The sequence below is a fragment of the Canis aureus genome, chromosome 6, assembly GCF_053574225.1.
Source record: "Canis aureus isolate CA01 chromosome 6, VMU_Caureus_v.1.0, whole genome shotgun sequence".
Taxonomy (NCBI): domain Eukaryota; kingdom Metazoa; phylum Chordata; class Mammalia; order Carnivora; family Canidae; genus Canis; species Canis aureus.
In genome coordinates this window covers 6,944,859-6,971,178 of record NC_135616.1, presented here as the reverse complement: position 1 = coordinate 6,971,178, position 26,320 = coordinate 6,944,859, and the positions used below count along the sequence as shown (strand labels likewise).

Below are 26,320 nucleotides of genomic sequence, written 5' to 3'. Positions count from 1 at the left end.
TCATTAACATTCAACCAGCTTATGGTTTTCAACCATAATAAAAATGAACATGTTCACTGATTTCGTCACATTTATAACTTACTCATTTGGAATACACCAGGACAGGGATGGCTATTTTGTGGAGCTATATTGAGATTGCTTTCATTGTTCAAGTCGATATTACATTATACTTCTTTTAAACATTTCCAGCCAAAATTATTGCAGCCAAATTCTACATAGAATTTGGGGGAATTCATTACTCATTTTTCTAAAAAGCATTTATTGGGTGCCTACAATATATGAGTTCTAGAGAGTACCAAGTTGATTAAGACCAGAGTTATAATGAAAATTACTTTTCAGCAGAATTCCTACTCTATCTATATGCTTTCGTGCACCTGTTTTTTGTTTGTTTTTTAAGCTCTGCAATTCTTGTGAAAATAAAAAGGATAAGGACTGATGATTTCTTTTTTAAAGATTTATTTATTTATTTGAGAGAGTGAGATCATGAGGGGGAGAGAGAATCTCAAGCAGCCATTTCATCTGATTTCTAAAGCATGTGGCTTTATGTTTTAGTCATAACACAGAGTAGTTGCAATTTTTAGTTGGGGAGTAAGTACACAAACTCACGGTAGCCCACTAAGGCTTTGTTGAGAAAAAGAATATTCATAAAGACCATTTAACAGGATATTAGAGCTTTTGTCCTAGAATGCACTGAGCTCCCATAAAATCAAGTTCACCGAATCGAAGTTTGGGGACATACTACCATAACATGTTTCTAACTAGACCCTAAAGCACGTTTTATTCTAGTGGATGCTTTTGAGAACTCTTCGTTAACTTATGTTTTTTACTTCTTACTAGGGAGGACAGTTCTCTCTGGATTTAGGACTAGGGGTAGTCAGGTGTCTTTTGGGTTTTCAGCTTGGAAGATACTATCACATAGTGTTAGGAAAATGGGCTCTCAAGACGAGATGGCTGGGTTCCAGTCTCTGCTTCAGTACCTTGCAGCTTTGAGACCTGTGTAAGCTGTATAACCAGCCTTGTGTGCCTCAGTTTCTGTATCTGTGAAATGAGGATCATAGTATCTATCTGATAGGTTTGGTGTGAGGATTAAACAAGCCCTCAATAAAAGAGCCCTTATCACATTTAGCTCCCATTATTAGTTTTTGTAGTAACATCATGGTCTCATAGATATGTGAACTATGTAATCAGTGATATCTTTCTCTCTGCACTGGTTACCCCAGAGCTTAAAGTGAGTTTTGTGGCTAACTTCCAGTTCATGAGGCTTGTGACATTTTTTTATTACTTGGCAGTGATGGTAGAGTCCTAGGCATATTCCTGGTATAATCTTCTAGTCCTGTTTTTCTGTGCTTTACTTGCCTTGCTTTTGAACCTTTAGCTTTTCTTTGATTTCATTAATTTAATGTTCATGTCATTGTGCTGCTCTGCATGTCCTGGAACAAGCCATGTAGTCATCATTATTGTACAGAAGTCATCATTGTTGTCAGTTACCTGAGTATTTGACACCCATGGACACTTCCTTTTGCATAATACCTCTCTCCTCATCTAGCACATGTTGTGTGTTGTATTCAGAGTTGCTAAGGAGGGGTACCTGAGTGGCTCAGTGGTTGAGTGTCTACCTTTGGCTCAGGGTGTGATCCCAGGGTTCTGGGATTGAGTCCTGCATCGGGCTCCCCGCAGGAAACCTGCTTCTCCCTCTGCCTGTGCCTCTGCCTCTCTCTGTGACTCTCATGAATAAATAAATAAAATCTTTAAAAAATTTGCTAAGGAAAAGTCTTTCCCAAGGTCTGATGAGGGCACATAGGCACACACACATGTGTGTTAGTGTGTACGTGTGGGCAGGGAGAGAGAGAGGGAGAAGGAGGGAGAGGAGGCAGCCGAGAGAGAGGAGGGGGTAGTTAGAGCCGGATGAGGAGGGAGAGCAAGAATGTGAATGATGAAGACCATCATCCCATCCAGCTTGCATCACTTTTGCTCCATCTTGTGCATGACTTTTGGTTTAGTACTGATTCCTATCCACAAAAAGATAAATAATTTAATTTGATTTGATAGAGGAATATGGTCCAGCCTTGAGCTGTTGGGCATTAGTCCAAACAAGACAACTTGGGAGAAACTGTGGCTATTCTATTGCTGACCACATCCCTGTATATTCCTGTACAAAAGCTGTGTTATTCTGAAAATCAAGAAGGTTTATTTTTGGAAGTGCTTCATTTTACTGCATCTAAGGACTTTGCTTTCTTATCACGTTCTTCATTGGCCCCAAAGCATTTCTAGCAACCCTCTGTTCTTTGCTCCTACATGACTCCATAGAGGAGCCCACAGGAGTGTGCCTGCATAAATGCTTATGGCTCTTCACCTTCTTGTGACACACACTTTAAAATTTTTCAATTACATATTCCAACTACTTGCAATGAAATGAACCCATGAGGGTAATTGTAAGTAGGATTTAAGAACTAATAATAACTGATAGTAGTTTAACATGCCTGACACCATGATACACTAACTTAACATTTGCTATCTAATTGAATCATCAGAAATATTATGTGAGGTATGTGTTACCTCCATTTTATAGGTGGAGAAACCAGGATTCAGAGAGCTGAAGCGATTTGTCTATAGTCAAAAAACCAGCAGTGGAAGAATGGGGATGTGCCACATGTTTGATCCTGTTCATGTCACCATTGCACAAAGCTGCCTTGAAAACCAAAGTTTAATTTTTCTCTCTTTAATTGGTTATTTTAATTCAGATATAAACACCTTAATTTCATCTCACTTTAGCTCAATAAACCACCTTTAGCTATTTTTAGGGTCTCAACTCTCTTGGATAAAGGCCAGCGGTGGCTCTGAAAATTGGTGTGCAGGGGAATATATCTTTGAGCAATAGGAAACTCGTAGTCTATCCCATTTTCCAGTGGTTTGATAATCATACATGGGTCCAGAAAGAACCATATCATGCATTTTATGTTTCCTTTCAAGTGATAAAAACAGCTTTATATAATGGGAAATTATATTCTTACACCAGCATTGTATTAGCCTTTGGGGTTTGCTATCCACCATACATGCTTTTTTGCCTTTATATTTGGTTATATCTTCAGTACCAGTGGTTGTTTTGTAAACCAGATCTTTAACCAGCGTTGAGTTGTTTTGTGGTCGCCTATAGCTATTTTCACTGTTTAAGATTACACTGCAGGACTTCCATCAAAGTGCTATCTATGTTTCTATCGGGGAGCCCCTTTTCTGTCAAAATTCATGGTTGTTTCTTTCTGTTTGAATATTATTAGTGCTATTGCTGTTTGAGCCTATTTCTACAGAACTGCAGTTATTTTCTACATCAAAATTAGGGTTTGCAACCGAAGGAAAATATTTCTCATAGATGTTTGCATAGTCTTCTAACATTTCTTACCCCAAATTGGAAAGTTGTTAGCATTATGTGCTTTTAAACAAATCCATTTTGTTTCTGAACTTGTTAAAGCTGAGTAGGAGGGAAGTATAAATTACCAGTTGTTGTCAAGGTGAAATATTGAGCTAGTGCTGTATCTTTGTAATGAGTTTCTGTTCTCAGTGAAATGTTTAATTGACCAGTTCTGTTAAAGTGTCACAGAAGACAGTGTCCAGGATCACTAATTTCACCGTCATGCGTGGAGCTAATAGCTAAGACAGAGACAGAAAACTGAGAGAGACCTCCTAAATGGTCTGAAGTCCCTGACTCGGCCCTGTTTAACACTTTTCTATCAGCGATTTGGAGACAGACATAGAATGTATGCTTATCAAATTTGCAGATAACCCAATCTAGGTACTAACATCTGAATGATAAAATCGGGATTCCCAAAGCGCTCAACAGGCTGGAGTAATGCATAGAAAGCAAGGAGATGGGGTTTAGTAAGGACCCATGTACAGCCCTGAGTTCAAATTCAGAAGGTCACTTCCCTTATTGCAAGAGAGGCAGTGGAATGAAAAAGACGTATGGGACTTGAGGCTCACAAAAGCTTGGAATGGACCATCAATCTCCCATGAAAGAACTTGAGGTCTGAAAAAGTAGCCAGTTGAACTCTAGCTCCAATACTGGCAGTCATTGTTTTGGAAGAGTGCTAATAACCCTGGGACTATCCAGAGAACACCTGCCAGGGCAGTGAAAATCTGAAAACCTTCTAGCAAGAGGAATTGGGGAAAGCAAAGCATGTTTTGTCTGGAGAAGTGAAGACTTAGACCATGACAGCTCTTTTGAAATAATCAGCTTTCCTGTGTGAGAGCAGAGAATTTTTTTTTTTTTTTTTTTTTTTACTATTTCTTCATAGGGTAGAGCTAAAATAAATGAGTATAGATTTGAAGAAGCAGGGTTTGGGCCTTTTTAAAGGGGGAATTGTCTACAAGGTAGGGATGCATTTCTCAATTTTCTGAATGCCTCACCTGTTCAAAGCTGTCTATCTAGAAGGTTGTAGAATTTACGTAAACATTTGGATGGAGGTTGGCCCAGATGACCTCTAACATCTGTCTTTACCTCTGAGTTTGTACTTGCTATTTTATTTATCTTCTCACTGACAGGGCATACATTGCAGACATAGTGAAATAACATTCTTATTTTTGTATTTTCTTGACCAGAACCCTTAATTCTCATCATTGGAAAGTAATTATAGTTAATAGTTTTAATTAATATAAGTAATATCATTATATAATGGATATTCAAATTTTCATAATAATATGGTCAATATAATCAGTCCTTCTTGCGATGTGAAACACTGGTGAAAAGATTTGGTATTATAATAATTCAAAGTAAGAGGAGACATTTAAGAGGATGTGGGTGGGACTTAAAATCGTCAGTTTGCCCCAGGGTGCTGAAACAGCTGAATTGCTTTGTAAAACTGCATCTTCTTTTATTCTTTGTTTCTTTAAGTAGCTTTATTTCTAGCACCAGAATTAAGCAGATGTTTACCACATGTTTAGTTTTGAATTTATTCTTGTCTTTAAAAATTGTGTGGACTGTAAGCAAATTTATAATCTCTTTTAAATTTGAGACCTCAAATCTCCAAAGTGTAAAGTGAAACCTGTTTTTATCTTAGATTTAGGATAATTCTTAAAAAAATATTTTGTACACTATGTTCATGGTCTCTATTGCATTCCCCTCCCCCTGCCCCAACATTGTTCCAGTGTTATGGTGAAAGCATTTCTCTTTTAATTTTTTGGACACATTATTATGTTTTTCTATTAAAAACATGTTGAATACCTAGGGCAATCCTATTAAAGTTTTGAACACAAGATCACTTTTTCCAAATTCTTGCAAATCTGGAAAATATGAATTATAAATTTGTTTATGTCTACTTTCATTTGGATTCTACAAAGATTGGATTCTTTGGGGGAACAGTATAGTGTGGCAGTATGGCAAAGCATGGTTACTCAGCTTGGTTAGCACTTAGGGTACACTAGGATCAAGATCTATACTACATGGACACAAGGGTCAAATCAAATTTAGTGTAGTATCAAGTAGGTTTACAGTTACCTGCCATCATCATAGCTTATTCCTGAGGTCTTTCTGTTGCTTACATTACTTTTCATTCTTACATTTTAGGTGGTTGCCTCTTTGATGAGCCGTATAGCACCTGTGGATATAGTCAAGCTGAAGATGATGACTTCAACTGGGAGCAGGTGAACACCTTGACCAAACCAACTTCTGATCCATGGATGCCATCAGGTTTGCATGTAGTTTTACATTTTCTTTTTCAAATCGAAACTTCATAAGAGTCTGAATCACAGTAAATATTCATTGGGTATTAGCAGGGTGAGTGAGGAGGTTGGTCTTTGAGCACGGCCGTCCAAGGTGATTAACTAGTGAGAATAGTACAATTAAGAGGACTGGTTCCAAAGTACAAAGAATTTACCTTTGTATCTCTTCCTTTAAAGCCTAATTAAAGTTTATTTCCTTTATCTTTGGGTACACCTGAGCTAGATTAATGGGCATTCCCCAGTTGATCCTTTCCCAAGCAGCAGATACAGGAAATAGATGGATGTCTCTTCTGGCAGATGTGTCTAGTGGATGGAACTCTAGCTGGGAAATCCAAATAACAAAGTCTCCATCAAATGGAAGACCTTGGAAAATAACTTAAACTTTGTCAGCCTCAGGGGCTCACTTGGCACCGAAGATAAAATGGTGATGCACCCATGTGGATACATTTTTTTTCTGTAGAAGTGCTCAGTAAATTTTCCAATGAGTGGAAGGCATTTGTTCCATCGAACACCAGCAAGAATTCTACTTCTTTTTTTTTTTTTTCTTTTTCTACTTCTTATTTTGAAGGAAGAGTGGGAAGGTGGTGATGAGCCAATCAATATTAATCACATTGGAACTTGGTCATTTTAAAGGGTCACCACCCCTTTGCAGGTGGTGGCGTTGGACATCACTCTATGAGTTTAGATAGGCTGATTCATGTTACAAAGGGGTGCTGAGTGTGCCCTATCAGGATTCAAACTGCAAAACATTATTCTGATTTGGATTTTAGATAAAGTACTTTTTTTGGACTTTTTTGTAACCGTAAAATTCTTTGTTGATACACCCAAGTGTAGCACTAATTGCATTTCATCAATCATCTTGTAATGGTAGTTTTTATGATGCCCTGCATGTTCTTGCCCTCTCCTTCCCACATTTAACTCCTTATAACTTCGAAGAAGGGAATGCTGAGCTCCTTATTAGCACTGTGGCTTTGCTGGACTTCAAATGGTTCTAGCTTTTAGTTATTTCCCCTCAGCTGACATTCTCTTTTTCTGGCTCTCCTTTTCTCTTGTATGTGTGTATGCTTTTGAATATGACTTGTGTTTGAATCAGTGGTACTGTAGTTGTTTTTACAGATTCCAGCTGTTGCTTTCATGCCTACCAGTGAATGGGGAAAGAGAAGAGGAGCATAGCAGAGCTCCTGCTGCAGAGCTGTCCTTCCCCAAATAGGCTTCTCATCCCAAAAGGCCTTTGGGGTGTTGCCTGTTATCTTTTGAGGACCCAGCCTGTGTCCAGAAGGCTGGGGATGGCTTGAGGCCATGATAGTGGGAAGGTGCTCAGATTTAGTCCTGGGGGAGTTCTCCGCAAGAGTGCACTCAGCCTTTTCTCATTATCTTGTGATTGTGGGGGATGTGTGGGTGGTTGGGTGTCAGGATGTCTGGAGGGAGCTGGGGAAAGACTAGCAGTCTGATTCCTCTTTCTTCCGACGACGTCAGTGGGCATGGGTCCAGATGAAATTTCTGAAAATTGGTAGTTGTTCCATCAGACTGAATTTTTGCCATAACACATAGAACTGCCAATAATGGTATTTTTTCCTCCCATTCATTAAACAAACTTTAGCCATTAAAAAAAAATTCCTTAGAGCCCTACTATATGCTAATCATGATGCTGATTACTGTGGGGCATGAAATGTTATAAGAAATGAAATCTTTCTCTCTAGGAACTTATGTACTTGGGAAAGAGAGTTACAAAAATATAGTGAACAATCTAAGTCCGATATTATTAAGTGTTGTGTAGACCGGCAGTGTTATAAAAGCAACAGCCCCTATGGTAGTAAGGTTGTGGACTGGTGCTCAGCTGACCTATATGCCTACAGTGAGAAGTTAAATTCTCAATGTGATTTCATTATTTAGGAATAAGGAAATATCATCTTATAAAAACTTTTCATATAGTATCCTACAGTATGGATTTTAAAACAGAGTTTCCAGTGTATATAGACAATATAACCATGAATTGCTTTAAATACTATTTAGTTACAAAGGTTTTCTCCTCTTCCTCCTCCTTTTGCATTAATGTGTGTAACATGATTTATTTGTTACCAAAAACAAATTCCAAAGCTGGCCCTCCTCCACCAAAACAGAAACTAGTGTTATGGATTTGTCTGAGTAATTGGGTGGCAAAAGCAGATACAACCAAAGTTTTCTGAAGGCTAATTTCTTTAAACGTTTATTTCATATATTATTGGATTTTTTCTCACATGTGTATTTGTATGTAATGCCTTAGACCTGTGATGCCTTAGACCAAGGATTGGCATATTGTGTCCTACAGGCGAAATCCAGCTGCCAGTTATTGGATGGCTCAAAAATTAAAAATACTTTTTATGTTTTTAAATGGTTGAAAAAAATCTAAATAGTAATATTTTGTGACACATGAAATTCAAATTTCAGCGTCCATAAACAAGATTTTACTGGCATGGAGCTTTGTATATTTTAGTAAATATCATCTGTGACTGGTTTCGAGAGACAGTGGCAGAGCTAAGAACCGACACCACAGACACTTGACAGTTCACTAAGCCCAGATCTTTACAGTCTGGTCCTTTATGGAAAAATTTTGCTGACCCTTGTCTTAGACCGTTTTGGCATCAATCTACAATTGTTGGTTTGGATTCAGTTATTGTTATTGCTTCTGTATTCATATAATTATTAATACCCAAGTATTATTTTGTATTTTCAGATGATCTAGTTTCCAAACATTAGGCCATTAAAATCAGTAAGAAAAAAACTTGATGAATAGGGATTTTCTCTTTCTCATAAAGTTGTTTTCTATTAAAAAGTACTGTGTCGGGACACCTCGGCGGCTCAGTGGTTGAGTGTCTGCTTTCAGCCCAGGGTGGATCTCAGGATCCAGGATCGAGTCCCGCATCGGGCTTTCTGCATGGCGCCTGCTTCTCCCTCTGCCTGTGTCTCTGCCTCTCTCTCTCTCTCTCTCTCTCTCTCTCTCTCTGTCTCTCATGAATAAATAAATAAATCTTTTTAAAAAATTAAAAAATAAAAAGTGCTGTGATTTTCTTTATTGCTTAATAGCATCATCCTTGTTGGACTATAGTGATTCTAATAAGCAAATAATCTATCAAGATGATTTTTAAAATTCTGACAGTGAAAGACTGATATTTTTACTCTAAATTTGCTCTGATTAAAATTTTACTTTTTCTGGGTCCTTTTTTTTGAGATGGATGCTTCAGTGTGTTTAAGGTTTGTTTCTCTGTATCTTCCTGTGTGAGGTTATTTTTAGCCATATTTTAAAAATTTAAATATGGTCTGGGCTATTAAATAAGCTGACTTGGTAACTACCCTAAGGCTGGAACACTGGCTGGAGAAATAAAGGTTTAGGGCAAATAAAGACCAAATACCATTTAAATGTTTGTATTTGAAGCTGACATTTATGTTACAGATTATACTTGTGCAGTTAGCTCTGAACTAGTTAGTTTGTTGGTGAAACTGTACCATACATGGTTCCTCTTTATTGGTAAGCATGTAGTTCATTGCCTATCAATTGATCTCCATCAGCAATGGAGAACTTTCTTAGACTTCTGCTTAAAGATTACTACTTTGGGTGCAAGAACCCTTGATTAAGTAACCAAATAATAACCCGGTACACTTTGTTAGCACTGTTGTATTCTATCATTTTCTGTACTGCAGTACGTTGTCTAATTATCAGAGTATGAAGAAGTATTGATTGAAAAGTATTTTATCTTGTAAAAACACCTGCACAGTTTGACAGTAGTTGATATTTTTATATCTCATTTCATATCATTAAAGGATATTCTTTGTACCTTCATGTTCCAGTTCTGTAAAATGGATATTTAACCAATTCCATATCTGATGTACAAACAAATGCAGCTTTATCTTATACAAAAATTAAAACAATAAACCTCTTCATAATATTAAAAATGTAAAGGTAACATAACCATAGCCATTTGATAACTCATAATATTGACATTTATTTATACCTGACACTATCCCCTTAAGAAATTGTGCCCTAGCAAAGCTGTAATTATGTGAATTTGGTTTCCGGTGCTAGGAAAACTTAACATGTTTTCTGGGAAGCGTAGCATGTAAGCATGTATAGGATAAAGCTAGGGAAAGCTCCTGTAGCCTTCTACACTTAGTTTATATGTTGCAAACTGGGAATGGTGGTGTTTTTGATCTTCACAGACGCTATGACTAAGGATTGAATCATCTCTGTGGGTGCCGCTATGAAAGGCAGAGAGAGGGCAGTGCTGGATGGAAGGGCAGTCTGCACTTTGAGTGTGATGACCCAGAAAATAGAAAAAATGACTGCATCTATTTAGGCAGGGTCAGTTTCACATTTGGGAAAGATGATGGATTGACAGACAAAGGAATGAGAGTTTGGGTGCATTCATCAGGCATATTTTCCTCTTGCTGGGGAAGACTTGCCTGTTTATTCACACTTCAGGGCTTATGCAAGGTTTGGTGAGTGATGAAGAGAAAACAACTTTGGGGTTGAAAGGCATTTTTCCTCCTTAAATTTCTTTTTTTTTTAAAGATTTTATTTATTTATTCATGAGAGACACACACAGAGAAAGAGAGAGAGAGAGACAGAGACAGAGACAGAGACAGAGACAGAGACATAGGTAGAAGGGAAACAGGCTCCCTACAGAGAGCCCAGTGTGGGACTCAATCCCAGGACCTTGGAGTCATGACCCAAGCCAAAGGCAGACGCTCAACTACTGAGCCACCCAGGCGTCCCTCCTCCTTAAATTTCAGTGTGTATCTAGTGAGTAGTATTTTTGGCACAGAATATTCAGACAGTTGCCTAATTATTTCATTCATTCTTTGAATCTGTCAACATTCGACAAATATTTACTTAACACCTGCAATATGCTAGGCATTGTTATTCATCACATCGGGATTCATCACTGAGGGAGCCAAGTAAGGACCCCTCCCTGGTGCACTTTTCATTCTCAGTCTGGTAAGATTGTTCTTGGATTGCCAAAAGATTCTATCCTTTAAGACCACATATTCCCTGACTTACTAACGATTTTCTGGAATTGAATATTAAAAGGTAATACAAAATTTGGTTCATCAGACTCAGCATGCTATAGCATCAAATGTAGCTTTCTTGGATGCTTTGTTCCTTCAAAAAAATAAAAACAAAGGCAAAAAAAAATCTATATTGCAGGCAAGTAGCAGCCTGGCACCCTCTGATCTCATTCTCCTTTATCAAACAAAGGAATTTTATACATGGAAATGACTCTGAGCAGTTAGCAAAGTTTGCTTCTTTGCTGTGTGTCTTTGATCTTCCTGGGGTCCCTGGAAGACTGGAAGGCATTATCTCTATTTTATACCTTAGGAGACTGAAGTTCAGAGAAGTTAAACCTGCTCCAGGCTTACAGGTCAGAGAGCAGCTCCCAGTTTTGCTCTCCTGAGTACTGAGGTATGCTCTTCCCGCATGAGGACATGCACCTAGGGAGGGGATAGTCTTCCTCCCAGGGGGGCAACTTTCTGCATCTTCTGAAAATGAACATGAAGGCTTATCCATTGTGGGGGCTGCGGGTCAGATGCTGACTCTGTCACTTTGCAGGCATTGACCTTGAGGAGATTCTTAAACTCTCAATTTCCCAGCCTCCTCTTCTGTAAACTATGAGTTAGTAATGCATGTTTGTGGGGGTGACAGCCGTGGGCCTGGCTGTCCATGCTGGAGCTGTGGTAGTAAACTTGTTCCCTCGCTGATTGCATCCTTGGGAGAGATGGACAGGAGCTAATAGGCAGAGACATGCACTGTGATGGTGAGATGTGCTAAGGGCTGTGGAGAAAAGCAACATCAGGAGAAGGGTCTAGTAAGTGATGGGAGCAGTAGACAGGATCAGCCTTTCTGCAGAGGTGACCTGGGGCAGAGACCAGGATCCCACCCAGCACAAGGAGAACGTGGAGGTTGAGTGATCTGGGCAGATGGAAGAGCAGGAGCCAAGCCTGGGGCAGAGGTGAGCTCTGACAGATGGAGTGGGGTGGTCCCGAAGGTTGTGTTTAGAACCTGCCTCCTAGGGTTGTTGACCAGGTGAGACAAGATAATCCACTTTGGGAACTCATACCTGGCCCAGCACAGTATGCAAGGAATGTCCTTCTTTTATTATTATGAAGTAATTTTTCAGGAACAAAATTGGTGTGAATTTCTCTCTTAGCTTACTTAATTTGGATTCTGAGTAAAGTTCATGCTAAGTTCCTATTTTCTCTTCTAAATGGTATCGACTAAGAAGCAATAGATAGAGACCTTCATATGATTTTTTTAAATTTTTATTTATTTATGATAGTCACACACACAGAGAGAGAGAGGCAGAGACACAGGCAGAGGGAGAAGCAGGCTCCATGCACCAGGAGCCCGACGTGGGATTCGATCCCAGGTCTCCAGGATCGCGCCCTGGGCCAAAGGCAGGCGCCAAACCACTGCGCCACCCAGGGATCCCCTTTCATATGATTTTTGAATAGATTAAAAAAGCAAGCTGAAAGAAGTCCATTAAAATATAGACAATGTTTATTTTAGGATGGGAGGATGGGGTAATTGCCTTATCATTTCTATGTCACACATTTCCTTTATGATCAAGTATATCTTTGTAATCAAAAGTAACACTGAATTTTTTTTTTAGGGGACAGCCTTTAAGTTGGCATCTTTTGGGTTGATTCTGACTATTTCCAGTCATCTTACTGAGGGGAAAAAAAAGTTTCATTGTCCTTGGGAACCTCTTTCAGGTGTCCTATAGAAAAATACCTGCCTGCCAACTTGATGTAAAATAGTCATTGATAGACACTCTACACATCTCACTCAGATAGCCTTGGTGAGGCTTGGGATGGGTTTCCAGTTAGCTCTTAAACAGTGAATGATGAGACATAGTGAAAGAAATTGGATTGGAGTTGTCGTCTCTCAGTAGTTTCTAAATTATAAAATTGAGAAAAATAACTTTAGAATGTAATTTAAAAAACCCATTTCAGATCAGTGATCTGTGGGGAGTTCTTAATTAAACAGGATGGGGTGCTGAGTAGCCTCACTTCAGCATGGGTGTCAACAACATAAAATTTACCATCTTAACAATTTTTAAGAGTTCAGTGGCACTAAGTACATTCACGTTGTTGTGCAGTCCATCTCCAGAACTTTTTTCATTTTCCCAAACTGAAACTCTGTGCCTGTTAGATACTCCATCCTATCCTCTACCCTGGTCCTGGTAACCACCATTCTTTCTGTCTCTGTGAATTTGACCACTCTGGGTCCCTCATATATGTGGAATCATACAGTATTTGGCCTTTTGTATCTAGCTTTGCATCTGGTTCACCCCATCTCCTGCTGCCTATGTCAAGCCAGTAACTTGACATAATGTTTTCAATGATTCCGTTTTTATGTGCAAAGCTTTTAAAGATCAGAGCGGTCTTGTTTTTGTTGTTTGTTTTTTGAAAAGTGTCTTGGTGTATAATAGTTGTTTCAAGAGGACCAACGGCCACTTGTAATATGTATGATCACATATTTCAATCATTCATAGTCAGTGTGCAACAAATATCCTCCTTTAAATTCATTCCAAATTCTTGTCTTGGCTGATTCAGAAACTGTAACAAAAGGTAAAAACAGTGGCTAGCTATTTTTTTAATATTTCCTAAAAAAGATACAAATGAGTCCATATATATATATAAAGATGTGTTTTTAAAATACGTTAATTTCTTTCTTGATTTCCTCCAAAATTATATGACATCATAAGAGTTATGTGAAGCCTAGTAATGGAATAAACAGACAAGGCCAATCATGAGAGATGTAAATCTCTCAATCTGAGTAGAAGAAGGGATTCAGGAAGGGTTCAGACCAGGCGATAGGGCCATTATGTTAGCCAGCCTGAGAAAATCACACTGAGGAGCTGGGCAGCTCTCACATACTGGGTGTTCTGTGTGCAGGGCCCCCTGGAAGTGGAAAAGAGGAGCCCACTTTGGCCTAAAAGTCAAAAGAAGGGTCAGTGGATTTTGATGTGGAACTCCGTGTTGGTTTTTAGAGTGCAGATTCCTCACTGGGCCTGCAGTGGGGGGGGGTAGGGATGGGGCTGATTTGAAAAGTTTCTCTAGAGACCAGAGAGCCTGAAGCCTGAGGGAGACATTCTGCTTGGGTCTGGGGCTGCCAAGCAGCAGGATCTTTGGATCTTGGGTAGGCTACTGATACACTAGCGTGCATGGCTGCTAAAAGGTTAAAGTTGCCCTTGCACAGCACAGAGGGGGCCTTGGAAATTCTGTGTGGCCTGAAGGCTCTGGTTCACCCCGTCTCCTGCTGCCTGTGTCCTCACAGATGCAGGTCCTACCCTGAGTGCCTCTCAGACTTTCCATGGTCCAAGGAATACAACAGATGAATAAATTTAAATAGGAAATACTTAAGCCTGGGTTATTCTTTTTACCTGAAGACCAGGAAGAAATGGAAGTCCTCTTTTAGAGCTCCAGCTGTGTGTGAAGCCCTGGGGATATATGTTCTGGGCACTGAGATAAAGCCACAAATTGTGCCCCATCTTCCAGGGGATGTAGAAGTGGTGTGGCCAGTGCTGTGGTGGGGCCAGGCTGCTGCCCAGGCAGAGACTGGTGGGTGAGGGCAAGCAGAAGGCCTCCAGGAGGAGGTGCTCCCAGGAGGGGCCATGAGAGCCTGAGTAATGAGGCCAGAGCAGGGGCTGAAGGAACATCCTGTCACGAGACAGTGAGTGGAGGTTGGGGAACTAATGCACTCACAGTACTGCTCAGGAAGTTGCAGAGTATCAGGGGGCTACCAACATCATAGCCTGGAGGAAAAACTACTTTTAAAGGCTGTACTGAGCTGGTGAAGAAGCAAAGGAAGGAGGCCATTTGTTGATTTCTGGCAAAGGATCAAAAAAAGAAATCATTTGACTGTATATACATAGAAGAAAATTCCAAATTTCTCCTTGGAGGTATCAGGAAAACATGCAATTAGAAAATTTGGTTATTGAATAAAGCATATGAATATGTAGGAGAATGCCCTTGTTCTTGGGAGATCGGTGCTGAAGTGTTTAGGGGTGACTGGATGTCTGTGTAGAAAATAAAGTATGTGTATGTGCGTGTGTTTAGAGAGTGTGCAAATGCGGTAAGATGTTACAGTCGTTAAGTCTGGATCAAGTGTATGTAAGTATTTACTATACTGCCTTTTTTAAACTGTTCTGTAGTTTTGAAACCAAGCAAAATACACTGTGTATGTGGGGAAACACAGGGCACTGGAGTGAGGTACACCAGCTTGGTGCTGTGCCAAAGCAGTTCTTGTACACTGGTGCATTTTAGGCAAAATGTCATCCTGTCACATTGCATTGAAAACATTTAGATTTAAACTTGAAAAACCTAACTTGACCCATATCTTCCTTTTCTGAGCATATCAGGTTGATTCCTTGGTCTCTGTTGGAGAGGTCTCATGGATCCGATGCTCTGATTGAGAGTGACAAACTTCAGAGATGTCATTTTAGGACTCCCTAAAATAGGGCACAGGCTTTACACTGGGGTATCATGCCTCATTGCATGTACCAAGTATAAAGATCCTTATCCTATTGGTAGGTATTTTGGTGGCTAGCTGCACTTTGTAAGAAGATGCGTAAGGAATTATTAAATTTTATTTTTGGATATATGCCTGTATTCATTTGTATCCTGTCCATGATATGGGACTGAATACAGAAAAAAAATCATACATGCATTTCTTGGCAAACCCCATGAAATTATTGTGCAGATCATTATTTTAAATAAGTGGCCTTTAATGCATGGTTGGCTGATACTTTATTCTAGGAGATTGTGATAAATTATATCTTAAAGTGATATTTAAAAGCTTAATGGTAGAAAGAGAAATAAATATGGCTATTTAATTCATTGTCAGCTGGACAATCGTGATGCCTCTCTCTGGTGGGCGGACAAATCCAGACCACTGATAATGTAGCAGTGTCTGAATTGGATACGTGGGGTGACATGTGACTGGAGTGGCATTCTTACAGGATGTCATTGGAAACGTGTTTTTCAAAGGGCCCATCCTTATTTGTATGCTTTAGGTTGTCTGATACGGGGTTGTTTCTTAATTTTATATTCCCTAGTTCCTTTTAGGGAACTTGAAAGAGACATCTTTTCTATTTACTCTTTACCCATAGAAAATGTACAAAATATTGAAATCCTTAGCATCAGACTTGGAGACATAGACTGGGTTTGATTCAATGCATTTTAAAGCAGATATACATCAGTGAGGTTTCTGGTAGTCATCCTGGAAAATTACGAAATATCCCTTACAGTTATTCCTTTTCATGCTCTTTTCTCTTTCCATCTCTGTTGACTGTGATACTCATCCCGTTAAACACACATCTGGTGAAAAATGGTGTCACCTCCTCAATTGTACTTTATAAGCACAACATGCCTTAGTTCCTCCTGATGGTCCTGGCTCACTGTGGAGTGACAGGCTGCAATTTGCCAGCAGGTCAGTGACCCAGCCGATGACAAGTGACCTTTCTAACACTGCAATCAATGCTTGTTATTTGGAAAACAAAATGATACAGTTTGTATTTTTCAGCAGATGGGTCATTGGGTCAGCCCACCATTGACATGTGAATTTGTTACTTGGGCTGGGTGAGTCAGTTCAGACAGGAATGTTAATTTATTTGAATTGATTTGGGTCTTGCTCTTATGAAAAGGTGTTGGACATTTGTTAGTGGCACAAATTATTATAAATAATTGGTTTTATACGTCAGTCAAATGAAGCCTTTTAGAAAGCCTTTTTAACATAATGGTGCTATATACACTCGTTTAGGCAAGTGTACCATAATATGTTTTGTTGAGATTTGATGTTTCTCAATTATTTTGAAAGAAAATCTTAAATATGTGAACTTGAATGTGTCATATTTAAATATTTTTTCCCTGTGTGCTTCCTGAAATGTGCTTCATGGGGTCCCCTGAGTACATGGTCATGAGGGTGAATAATTTTAGGAAAAGATGCCAGGAAGACATTAGCTGCCTGAAGAGATAGTCCTTGTGGTAGGTAGTAGTGTTGTTGAATAACTGCTTTCAGCTTTCACCTTCTAGAAACATGAGAGGATTGTGTGTTTCTGTCCCTTTGATTTAGATGTGGCTACACCCGATTTGGCTGGTGAAATGTGAGTAGAAGTGACATGTGTCACTTTCAGGCAGAGCTTCTACAGCCAGTTTGAGATTCCCCATATTCTCTTCCCTTTTTTCCTGCCATGCTAATTGTGGAAGCTTTGGGATGCTTTTAGCCTGGGTGCCTGAGGGAGGAAATGTAAGAATGACTTCTTCCCCCTCCCCCCAAACTTACTCTGTTGACTACAGGGGGCAGCACCTGGGGGACATAGAGAATTTATGCCACTGAGATTTTGCAGTTCTGTGTTGAGTGATTCTCAAACTTTGGTTTTAGGATCCCTTTGCACTCTTAAAAAAAATTTTTTTTTTGAGATATTTAAAGAGCTTTTTGTTCATGTGGGTAATACCTGTTTATATTTTCTGGATTAGAAATTAAAACTGAGAAATTTTGAAAGCAGTGCATAAACACACATTTCATTAGCCATCAGGGCACCAATGTATATCTGTTAGTAAATGAGATTGAAATGGGAATAATAAAGTTAAATAATGTCATATAATTATCATGAAAACTGTTTTGACCTTGTGGATTCCTGGGTCTTGGGGATTCCGGGGTCCCTGGAAGACACTTTGTGAACCGCTGACCTAGACTATCTTAAGTGAAATGCCTACGCTGGCAATTCACAATTAAAGGCTCAGACAGCTCTGGGGGGTGGAGGGGAGAAAGGAAGACAAAAAGATTCTGGAAATACTGCCAAAAGGGTATCTGAGTGTCATAACTCACTTTTTCTTTTTGAATAAAGACAATATAAATACTTCATTCCTATTATTATCTTAGTGTAAATCTAATATAAATATTATATATTTAAAAATACATAAAGTATATTTGTTATTTTTAATTTATTAAATAAAAATATTAAACATAACATATAAATATAAAAATAAATATTTTATTAAAATAAAATAATCTCCCCAAATTACATCGTACAAAATCACATAACTGAATTTTACAAATTCTACGAAGGTCAGGTTTATTAAATGTCATGCTCTAGAAAACTATAAAAGTAGAATTAATACTCATATATTTGAAACTGGTTGGAGGCTTTCTGGACAGCAAAGGGTTGGATAAAGTGAATTATTTAAACTTGTATGTAGGGAAGGTGTATAAATTCATTGGTAGTGCTACTTGCTGAGATTTTTAACTGCAGAATTATCATATACATTGTTATGATAAAATAAGTTCAACTCCTTTTATTATGAAATGTGCAGTGACAAAGTGATATAAAGATGGCTGAACATGATGCAGGGAGACATGGAAATTGTGCTTGATAGAAGCTACATATGATCTGATAACAAACCCTGTAGGTGAACCTACCAGTCATGTATTTCCCCTACACCGGTAGCCACATTATGTAAGATAACACATAATAAATCCAAAGATAGGAGTTCTAACAGCATTTGCTAATGTTTAAAAGGCATGATAGATAAGCATTTTCTTTTTTAAAGATCTCATTCATTTATTCGTGAGAGAGAGACACACACACACCCACACACCCAGAAAGGCAGGCAGAGACACAGGCAGAGGGAGAAGCAGGGAGCCCAATGTGGGACTCGATCTAGGGTCTCCAGGATCACACCCAGGGCTGAAGGTGGCGCTAAACCGCTGAGCCACCCGGGCTGCCCGCCAAATCACTTTCTAATTTGGGTAATTCCTTGAGTCCCCCAGCAGATGGAGACATTTAATTCTTTGCTCTTTTATTGGGTGGGCTGCTTTTTGCCCCAGGTGACAACACTATGCTTCTCTAGTTAAATTGCAGGGTCAGGTTTTGCAAATGAGCTAATGAATATGCCCTGTGCACTTCTTCCTCCTCTCCTTTGGCTAGGTTAAGAGTTCTTATTTATTCTTGTGTTTCATAAGGTCTTTATCATTAGTGACCTTCCCCGGTGGATAAGAACAATTATTTTCTTTAGTGACAGGTTCTCTGCAAAGAACAGAGAGCCCCTGGAGCTCCAGGGGGGGGGCAGATTTAAATCCTATGTGATTCTTTCCCTTCACAGCCTGCCCATGTTTTGATTCAGAGTAAAATCCCAGAGGTCAGATCTTTTTTCAGCCAGCAAGGTTAACTTTGGTCCCAGATTTTCTGAAGTCAGCCTAGGGAGTAGAGAGAGAGGCTATCCTCATTTGCCTCTTTAGTCAACTCACCCAAAGAGAGGAATTTTGAAACAGTCTTGGTTTCAAGGGATCTTCCGATTCAAGTTAATAGTTCCTTTCTTTCTAGATTAGCTTATACCATTAGGTTCAGGTAGATCAAGGAAGAGATCTCTAAGACTTCATCTTTGACAAATTCAGCAAAACCTTTCAAAAATATTAATTATTGTGAAGTCCTTTTAGAGTCACCATTTGTTGCATTTCCTGCCTTTCTTGCTATTTCTACTACTCAGTGGGTAAATTACTGGCCTTCAGATTCTAAGTCCAGTACTTTCTAAGTTGATGAACTTTCCTTCAATACATTAATAGAAAAGAAAGATAACATCCTGAGGTAATTTATGGGAGTAGCTGCTCACCCTTAAGAATTAGAAACGAAAATTGGTTCACAAAAAAACAAACACAGAAAACAACTCACCAACCAACAAGAACAACAACAAAATGTGACCAAAAGCATTGTTCTTTAAGGAACTAGTAATTTATCATATTTTTGTATTATTAGGCTTTCTCTGTAATTTGAAGATACAATTTATAAATAGGTTGTTTTCCAAGCTAAGTAATTAATTACATTCATGGGAGACATTTTCACTTACTTCGTAAGTCTTGGTAAGAGCAAATGAAATGATTATTCTACAAATGTCTATTAACTTATTGAATGAGTTCTGAGAATAGGAAGAGTCCAAATTCAATAGGCCTTGTGATCTAGATCCTTACTGTAAGATTAAAGAGCTTTCTAAAGAAAATTAAGCTCTTTTTTTTTGCTAAGAATTTATAGAATACAAAAAATGTACTAGATACTGGGACAAATAAATCCCCAAATTGCAGTGACCTCAACACTGTAGACATTTATTTTCCATTCCTATAGTAGTCTAGAGTGCTTCTAGGTTGGAGGTTTTGGGGTTAGGAATGCCCTTCCACGTACACAATCCATGTTGCAAGGACTCTGCCATTTTTAGAATGTGTTCTCCAAGATTGCCCTCAAGTGGATATCTGGGTAGCAAAGGAGAAAGTGGAAGATCCATGTGGGAAGTTTCTATGGACCAAATTCAGAAGTAGAGAGAATAAAGTCATGTGGTTCCTGAAACCTGCAGGGACAGCTGGGGGTATAGTTTAGTTGGATGCCCAGGGGGAAAAAGAAAAGAACATTTAGTGACTAGCTAGCAGCCTCTGCCATTCTTGTATTTTCAGAAAAGTCCATAATCCTTGTAAATTATTACAAGAAAAAATTACTTGAACTTGAATATAATGATGACTTTTCTTCAAAATGGATACTGCCTTTAAGAAAACCAGTTAATTGACCAAAATAAGTTTTTTTTTTAAATTTTATTTATTTATTCACGAGAGACACACAGAGAGAGAGGCAGAGACACAGGCAGAGGGAGAAGCAGGCTCCATGCAGGGACCTTGATGTGGGACTCAATCCCAGGTCTCCTGGATCAGGCCCTTGGCTGAAGGCAGCACTAAACCACTAAGCCACCCGGGCTGCCCCGACCAAAATAAGTTTTAAGAATCCTCTTCAGTTTTGTGGTATTTTCATATAAAAGCCAGTGAAAGCATAACTTACCCACCTAAAGACTTTCCTAAGCTTTATGTTATTAAACCATGCTCTAATATTTCTATAAAACAGATATTCTTTTACCTTACCTTAACTCTGAGAAGATAATTTTCCAGATACAGCAAGATATATGACATATACTGCTACTTAATTCAGTAAAGTAAATATCATTGAATAAATGTCAGCTTTTCCAGAGAAATCACTGCATATAACCTCTCTGGATAATATATTTATCAAAAAAATCAATACTAAGAGTAAACAGATTTTTAATACATCTTAAGGAGCTTCCTAATAAACCAGAATGCCAACTCATAATTTAAAGCTATTGATACCAATAGGTATTTACAGATGACATCATCATAATTTTTATAGATTATTCTTCATGGTGTTCTGATGCAATATATTAAATTCAGTTTTAACCTTGGGCCTAGCAGAAGTGGTTTATTGTAGAGGTATATAAAGACCACTCTGACTTCTCTTTCTAAGTGGGAAAACTAGAGGATGCAGAGCACATGGCACTTCCATTCCATTCTGTTCTGTTCTGTTCTGTGCTATGTGGTTTTGCTGATCTCCTGTCTACCATCCCTCTGACATCTGTGCTCGTCTTTCTGAGGCTTGTACCTCTCCTAGGAGATTGTGTTTCTCAAGCTTTCGGTGCCCACTGATGGTATGACTGACACTTAATACATTTTTTAAATGTCAATCACAAATTTTAAAATTAATTTTGAAAGGTTGTATTTTAAACTGATAAAAATAAAAATGGTTTCTTTCCAAAGAAAGGATTTTTTAAACATTATTTTCAAGCTATTTGCATAGCTGGGCCCTGAGAGTTCACTCAGCAGACTATGCCAGGGCTGTGTTAAAGGAACATCCACAATTGAAGAATGGAGGTATGGATATTTTAACTTGGGAGATAATAATAAATAGATTCCCACACCACAATTTGGCTGTATTCAGTTTGAGAAAATATTTTATTCTACTGAAATATTAGGCTTGAGTTTTATTTCTGTTCTGTAATATGTTCAATAGGAAAACCGCTATTAGTTTACTTACAGAGAGCTCTTTGTAAATAGTAGCTTATGACCTTGACCTCGGTAAACCTCAGTTTTTTTAATGTGTAAAATGTGGAAATCATAACTCATGTCATAATGTTGTTGTAGGATTTCAATGAGAGAATTAGGACAATGTCTAGTGCAGAATCCAATTATTCATTTCTTTTTTCATGGAGGATGCCTCTGGTGGTGTATCTCAAGATCACATAGATTTTCTTCCATGGTTTCTTTTAAAAGTTTTAGATTTACTTTCGTCCTAAATATCTTACATTTAGTATCTATAAAAGTTAATTGTTATATATGGTGTGAGGTAAGGGTCTAAGATGATGATGATAATCATCATAATTTACACATGTATATGCAAAAGTATCAGTCCCATTTGTTGGTGCCCATCTGATGTGGATTAAATTGTGTCCCCCTTACCCCAAATCCATGTGTTGAAGGCCTAACACCTAAATGTAACTGTATTTGGAGCTTAGGTCTTTAAATGGGTGATTAAGTTAAAATGAAGTTGTTAGGGTAAGCTTTAATCCAATGTAACTGGTGTTCTTAAAGAAGAGAAAAGACCAGCAATGTGAATACACAGAGGAAAAGCCATGTAAAGATACAATGAGAAGAGACCATTTGCAAGCCAGGGAGGGAGGACTCAGAATAAAGCAACCCTACTGCATCTTTATCTTAGACTTCCAAACCAAAGTTACTAGAAAATGCACTTCTGTTGTGGTATTTTTTTTTTTTTTGGCTGTTGGTATTTTTTTAAAATTTCTATTTATTTATGATAGTCACAGAGAGAGAGAGAGAGAGGCAGAGACATAGGCAGAGGGAGAAGCAGGCTCCATGCACCGGGAGCCCGACGTGGGATTTGATCCCGGGTCCCCAGGATCGCGCCCTGGGCCAAAGGCAGGCGCTAAACCCCTGCGCCACCCAGGGATCCCGGCTGTTGGTATTTTTTAATGGCAGCTCTAGCAAACTAATACACCACTTCTCCATTGAGTTAACTTAGTGCCTATGTGGGCTTCTTTTTATCTCCCAGTTATAGAATGACAGGCTGTTCAAAATACTGAATGTATTTCCAGCCTCTCTAGAACCTGACTCTCTAGGTTTCTAGAGCTTTTATGGGGAATGCTTAGGGGTGGTTATCTCCAAATGATACCTGGAAATGTTACTTTAATATTGGAGCAGCCATGCCAGAAACAGTATGGCTGAAGTTTCTTTTTTCTTTCTTTCTTTTTTTTTTTTAAGTTTCTTAATCCAATACCACCACCTTGGGGAAAGTCTGGTCAGGATGAGTAAGATTGCAAGAATTCTTTTTTTAAACTGCATTTCAGGAAGTAGGGCTAGTATTATATAAGCAAATGCAGAGACTTACAGAGACTACTTTCAAATACAAAGCCATTTAAAACCTCCAGCACTATTAAAAAATAATAATAAAAATTAAAACCTCTAACACTGTTGAATGAACTGCTCAGAGCTAGAAACAAAAATATGGATGCTTTTTTAATATTGTTATCACTTGCATTAAAAAATATTCCATCTATTAAAAAAAAACAAAAAGACTATAAAATACTGAAGTGTTGCTGAAATATACAACTTGAGTTGGTCGCATGAAATCATAGACTATCTTTCTTGACATTGTCTCTGGCCATCCAAGACATTTCATTGCAGCAAGGAGTCATCTTTCTCCAACCCATGGTGTGCTGGAAATTGGGCTAAAATGTGGTCATTTCCCCATTCTCTCTTTCTTCAATAGTGAATCAAGATGAGAAGGCTTATGATGTTGAGTCTCCCTGAGTGTGTGTCAGTGGAGTGAAGGTGGAGGGACAAGAGGGACAGGAAGGCCATGGCCCAAGCCTCACACTTAGACTTTTAGCATTATCTTCAAAAATGGATAAATTTAGGGCACAGAGACATGTGAAGAGGGTTGAAAGTAGAATGTGTTCATCACATGGCCAAATCTGTGCCTCACTGCTGGATCATGCTGCTTACGATGTGCTGGAAGTTAGTATTTTTTATCTATTTTATTATATGATGAATAACATGAGTATACTGCATTATATTTTTAATGTTTAAAGTATTCATATGTTAAATATTTAAAATAACACCATTTAAAATTGTATATTGTCATCACTGCATTTTTTAATGTGCCAGAGATTTCAAAAATAGCACTGGCTTGGAACTCTTTGATCCTCAGGTGCTCTGTGCCAACTGGTGCCAATGAATAATAAATCAGGGTGTGGGGTGGTAGCCAGGTGCAGCTCTAAGCCCTTCTGATGGAAGCCTGGCTAGAGCTCCAGTAGGATGACCTCAGAGCACTTTTCCAAGTCTGCATCGTGCCTCACAAAAGAAGCCTCAAATACATTAAGCAAAATACTCTACTCCTGTCAAGCCCAAAAGATGTAGGGCAGCTCTTCCTTCTAGTTCCACCTGTTCTAATAGTTGATTCACAGGCTACATTTCGTGGTTTTCTCCCAGGAGATATTGTGGAGAGCAACTGTCATTTTCTCTTGTATGACTTTGACTTTTCTGTTGCCACTATATTTTGTAAGGAGACTGGTGGCCGGCAGTATCATTTGATGCAGGAGTTCTGCCGGGAGACTCTTCCGCTTTCTCCCTGCGCGTAATATGGCTCATCAACCTTGCAGCTGGCTTCAGGAGGGTGTCAAAGTGTGATCTGTGTACTTATTGTTTCTCCTTTGAGACCAGTTTTGAATGGTGCCTCTGGAACTGAGGGTCTTCCCTTCCTTTCCCGACAGCATTATTTAGGTTTATGGAGGGAATTAACGTGTTGGTTTTGGAAAATCCCTGTTGGATTATCCAGGGTTGCCACTTTAAGAATGTTGCCAACTTTTTGTTGAGCCACTGTTTGTGAAAATTTTATGACGGTCTGCTTCCTGAAAACTGGGGCAAATGCATTACTCACAGGATCAGTCAAATCTTTGAGATATTTATCATCTCCCTATTTACACTTGATCCATTTTGGCAAACTGTAAGGTACCATCTCTCTTTTAGATGCTCTTATATGAGCACATACTCACTTTCATTGTATATTGCGTTGTGGTTTTTTTTCAACAAGATATTATTTTGAACGGTAAAGTTTGTGACTATTTCTGTCATCACTTTTTATTTTAATAAGCCACTTTTAAAACCTGGATCCATAATTGCAAATCTGAGATAAAGTACTGCATAATAGCAAAAAAGATGACAGACTTAACATATGTGATTAGCAGAAAGATGATAATATAAATGCACATCAACCATTGTGAACTGCGAACCTCTCTGAACTTGGCAGAGATGAGCCAGCTTAGTGCTTCTGGGCAGCAGGTGCATATGATCGTCATTCAAGTCGCAGACGGGTTGTGGATCAGATTATAGGTCCCTTTGCGTTGAGAGCAAAGAGAAACGTACACATGCATAACCTTTTAGATTTAGCAAAAAGGCTTCCATACATGTGTGTACTTTGACCATATGGCTCTCAGAAAGGGCAGGTGTGACCTGAGTAATCTAGGAAGAGGGAAGTCAGAGCTCACTTCACTCACCCTGGGAGGTCTCAGCAGGGGCAGTGGTGTCACCTACTAAATAGAATGTCCCTGAGACACCAGACTGTTCCTACAAGAGGGGTTAGACCAAAGGCCATTGCTGAGCCTGAGAATGCCACTCCCAAGGGGAATGTTCTTATGATCTGCTCCCCACCCCCCCACCCCCGTGTACCTGTATAGTGTATATATAACTTTCAGGAGCCAAACTGTTATTAGTATCCTAACAATGACATCCCAGGATGACTGAACAACATCATTCTTTATTATTATTTCGGATCTGTGAAATGCATGTAAATAAAATGGCTTCAGCCCCCTTTCCTCTGCAATTGCCCCATTTGGTGGACCACCTGCTGGAGATCACCTGATAGTGTTAAATGCTTTATGAGGCCAAATGTCAAGGAGAGAATTGCCAGCACTCATCTCTGTCCTTTTTCTGCTGAGTCTCTAGGTTTCTGGGTTCTCTAAAAAGAAGGTGGAAATGCCTTCTATGTGGGTTGAGTGTCCAGATGCGCTGTAAAGTCAGTACAGTTGGCCTCCTCCCTTCTTGCCCTCTTTGCTGTCCTGAACTCCTTGCAGTTAGATGCCTGGCCTTATCTCCAACACCTCTGCTGCTCAAGACACCCTCCTTCTCCCCCGCAGAGACTCCCCCTCCTTTCCTGATGTCCTGAAGATGTTTGGTGTCTGTACTGTGTGCTCCTTCTGCTTCCTGCTGAAATTTCTATGGCAATGGCCTTCTTTCTTTGATGCCTGTAGTGGCCCCTTCCTGTGACCCAGGGTTTGCCCCTGCTCAGAGCAGCCCCATCTTTGGCCTTTAGGTTTGTTTGTTTAACATTCAGTGGTCCTCTGTAATTGAAGATGACAGCACTGAGAAGAACTAATTATGCAGATCGTAGCTTAACAGCTACTTAAATGCATGTGAACTATTGTAGGTTTTGAGGCTATTGTCTGGTATCTTGGAAAGTACCTAATTGAGCATAACCCTCACTTCCTCTGGTCTCCCCATCGAAGGGAACACTGCCAAGGAGAGTATGTGTGATCTCAGGAGCAGCAGAATTCCCGGGAACTAAGCCGCCAGAAGCCAGCCTTTTTCCTGGCAAGGGTCTGGTGGCTTCTACAGTATTCTGGGCAGTCTAGTGGGTTCTTTAACCACAGTCTTGGAAGGGGCTGATCCCAAATT

The 26,320-nt window shown here is 39.1% G+C and overlaps 1 protein-coding gene across 5 annotated transcripts in view; it reads left to right on the top strand.

The window, feature by feature from the left end:
- The window catches only part of PTPRM (protein tyrosine phosphatase receptor type M), a 773,521-nt gene that overhangs the window by 185,402 nt on the left and 561,799 nt on the right, over positions 1 to 26,320 (top strand). For all 5 annotated transcript variants that reach the window (XM_077900010.1, XM_077900009.1, XM_077900008.1 and 2 more), the window contains exon 2: positions 5,558 to 5,680. In XM_077900010.1, the coding sequence (XP_077756136.1) occupies positions 5,558 to 5,680 (123 nt within the window). The remainder of the gene's footprint in view (positions 1 to 5,557; positions 5,681 to 26,320) is intronic.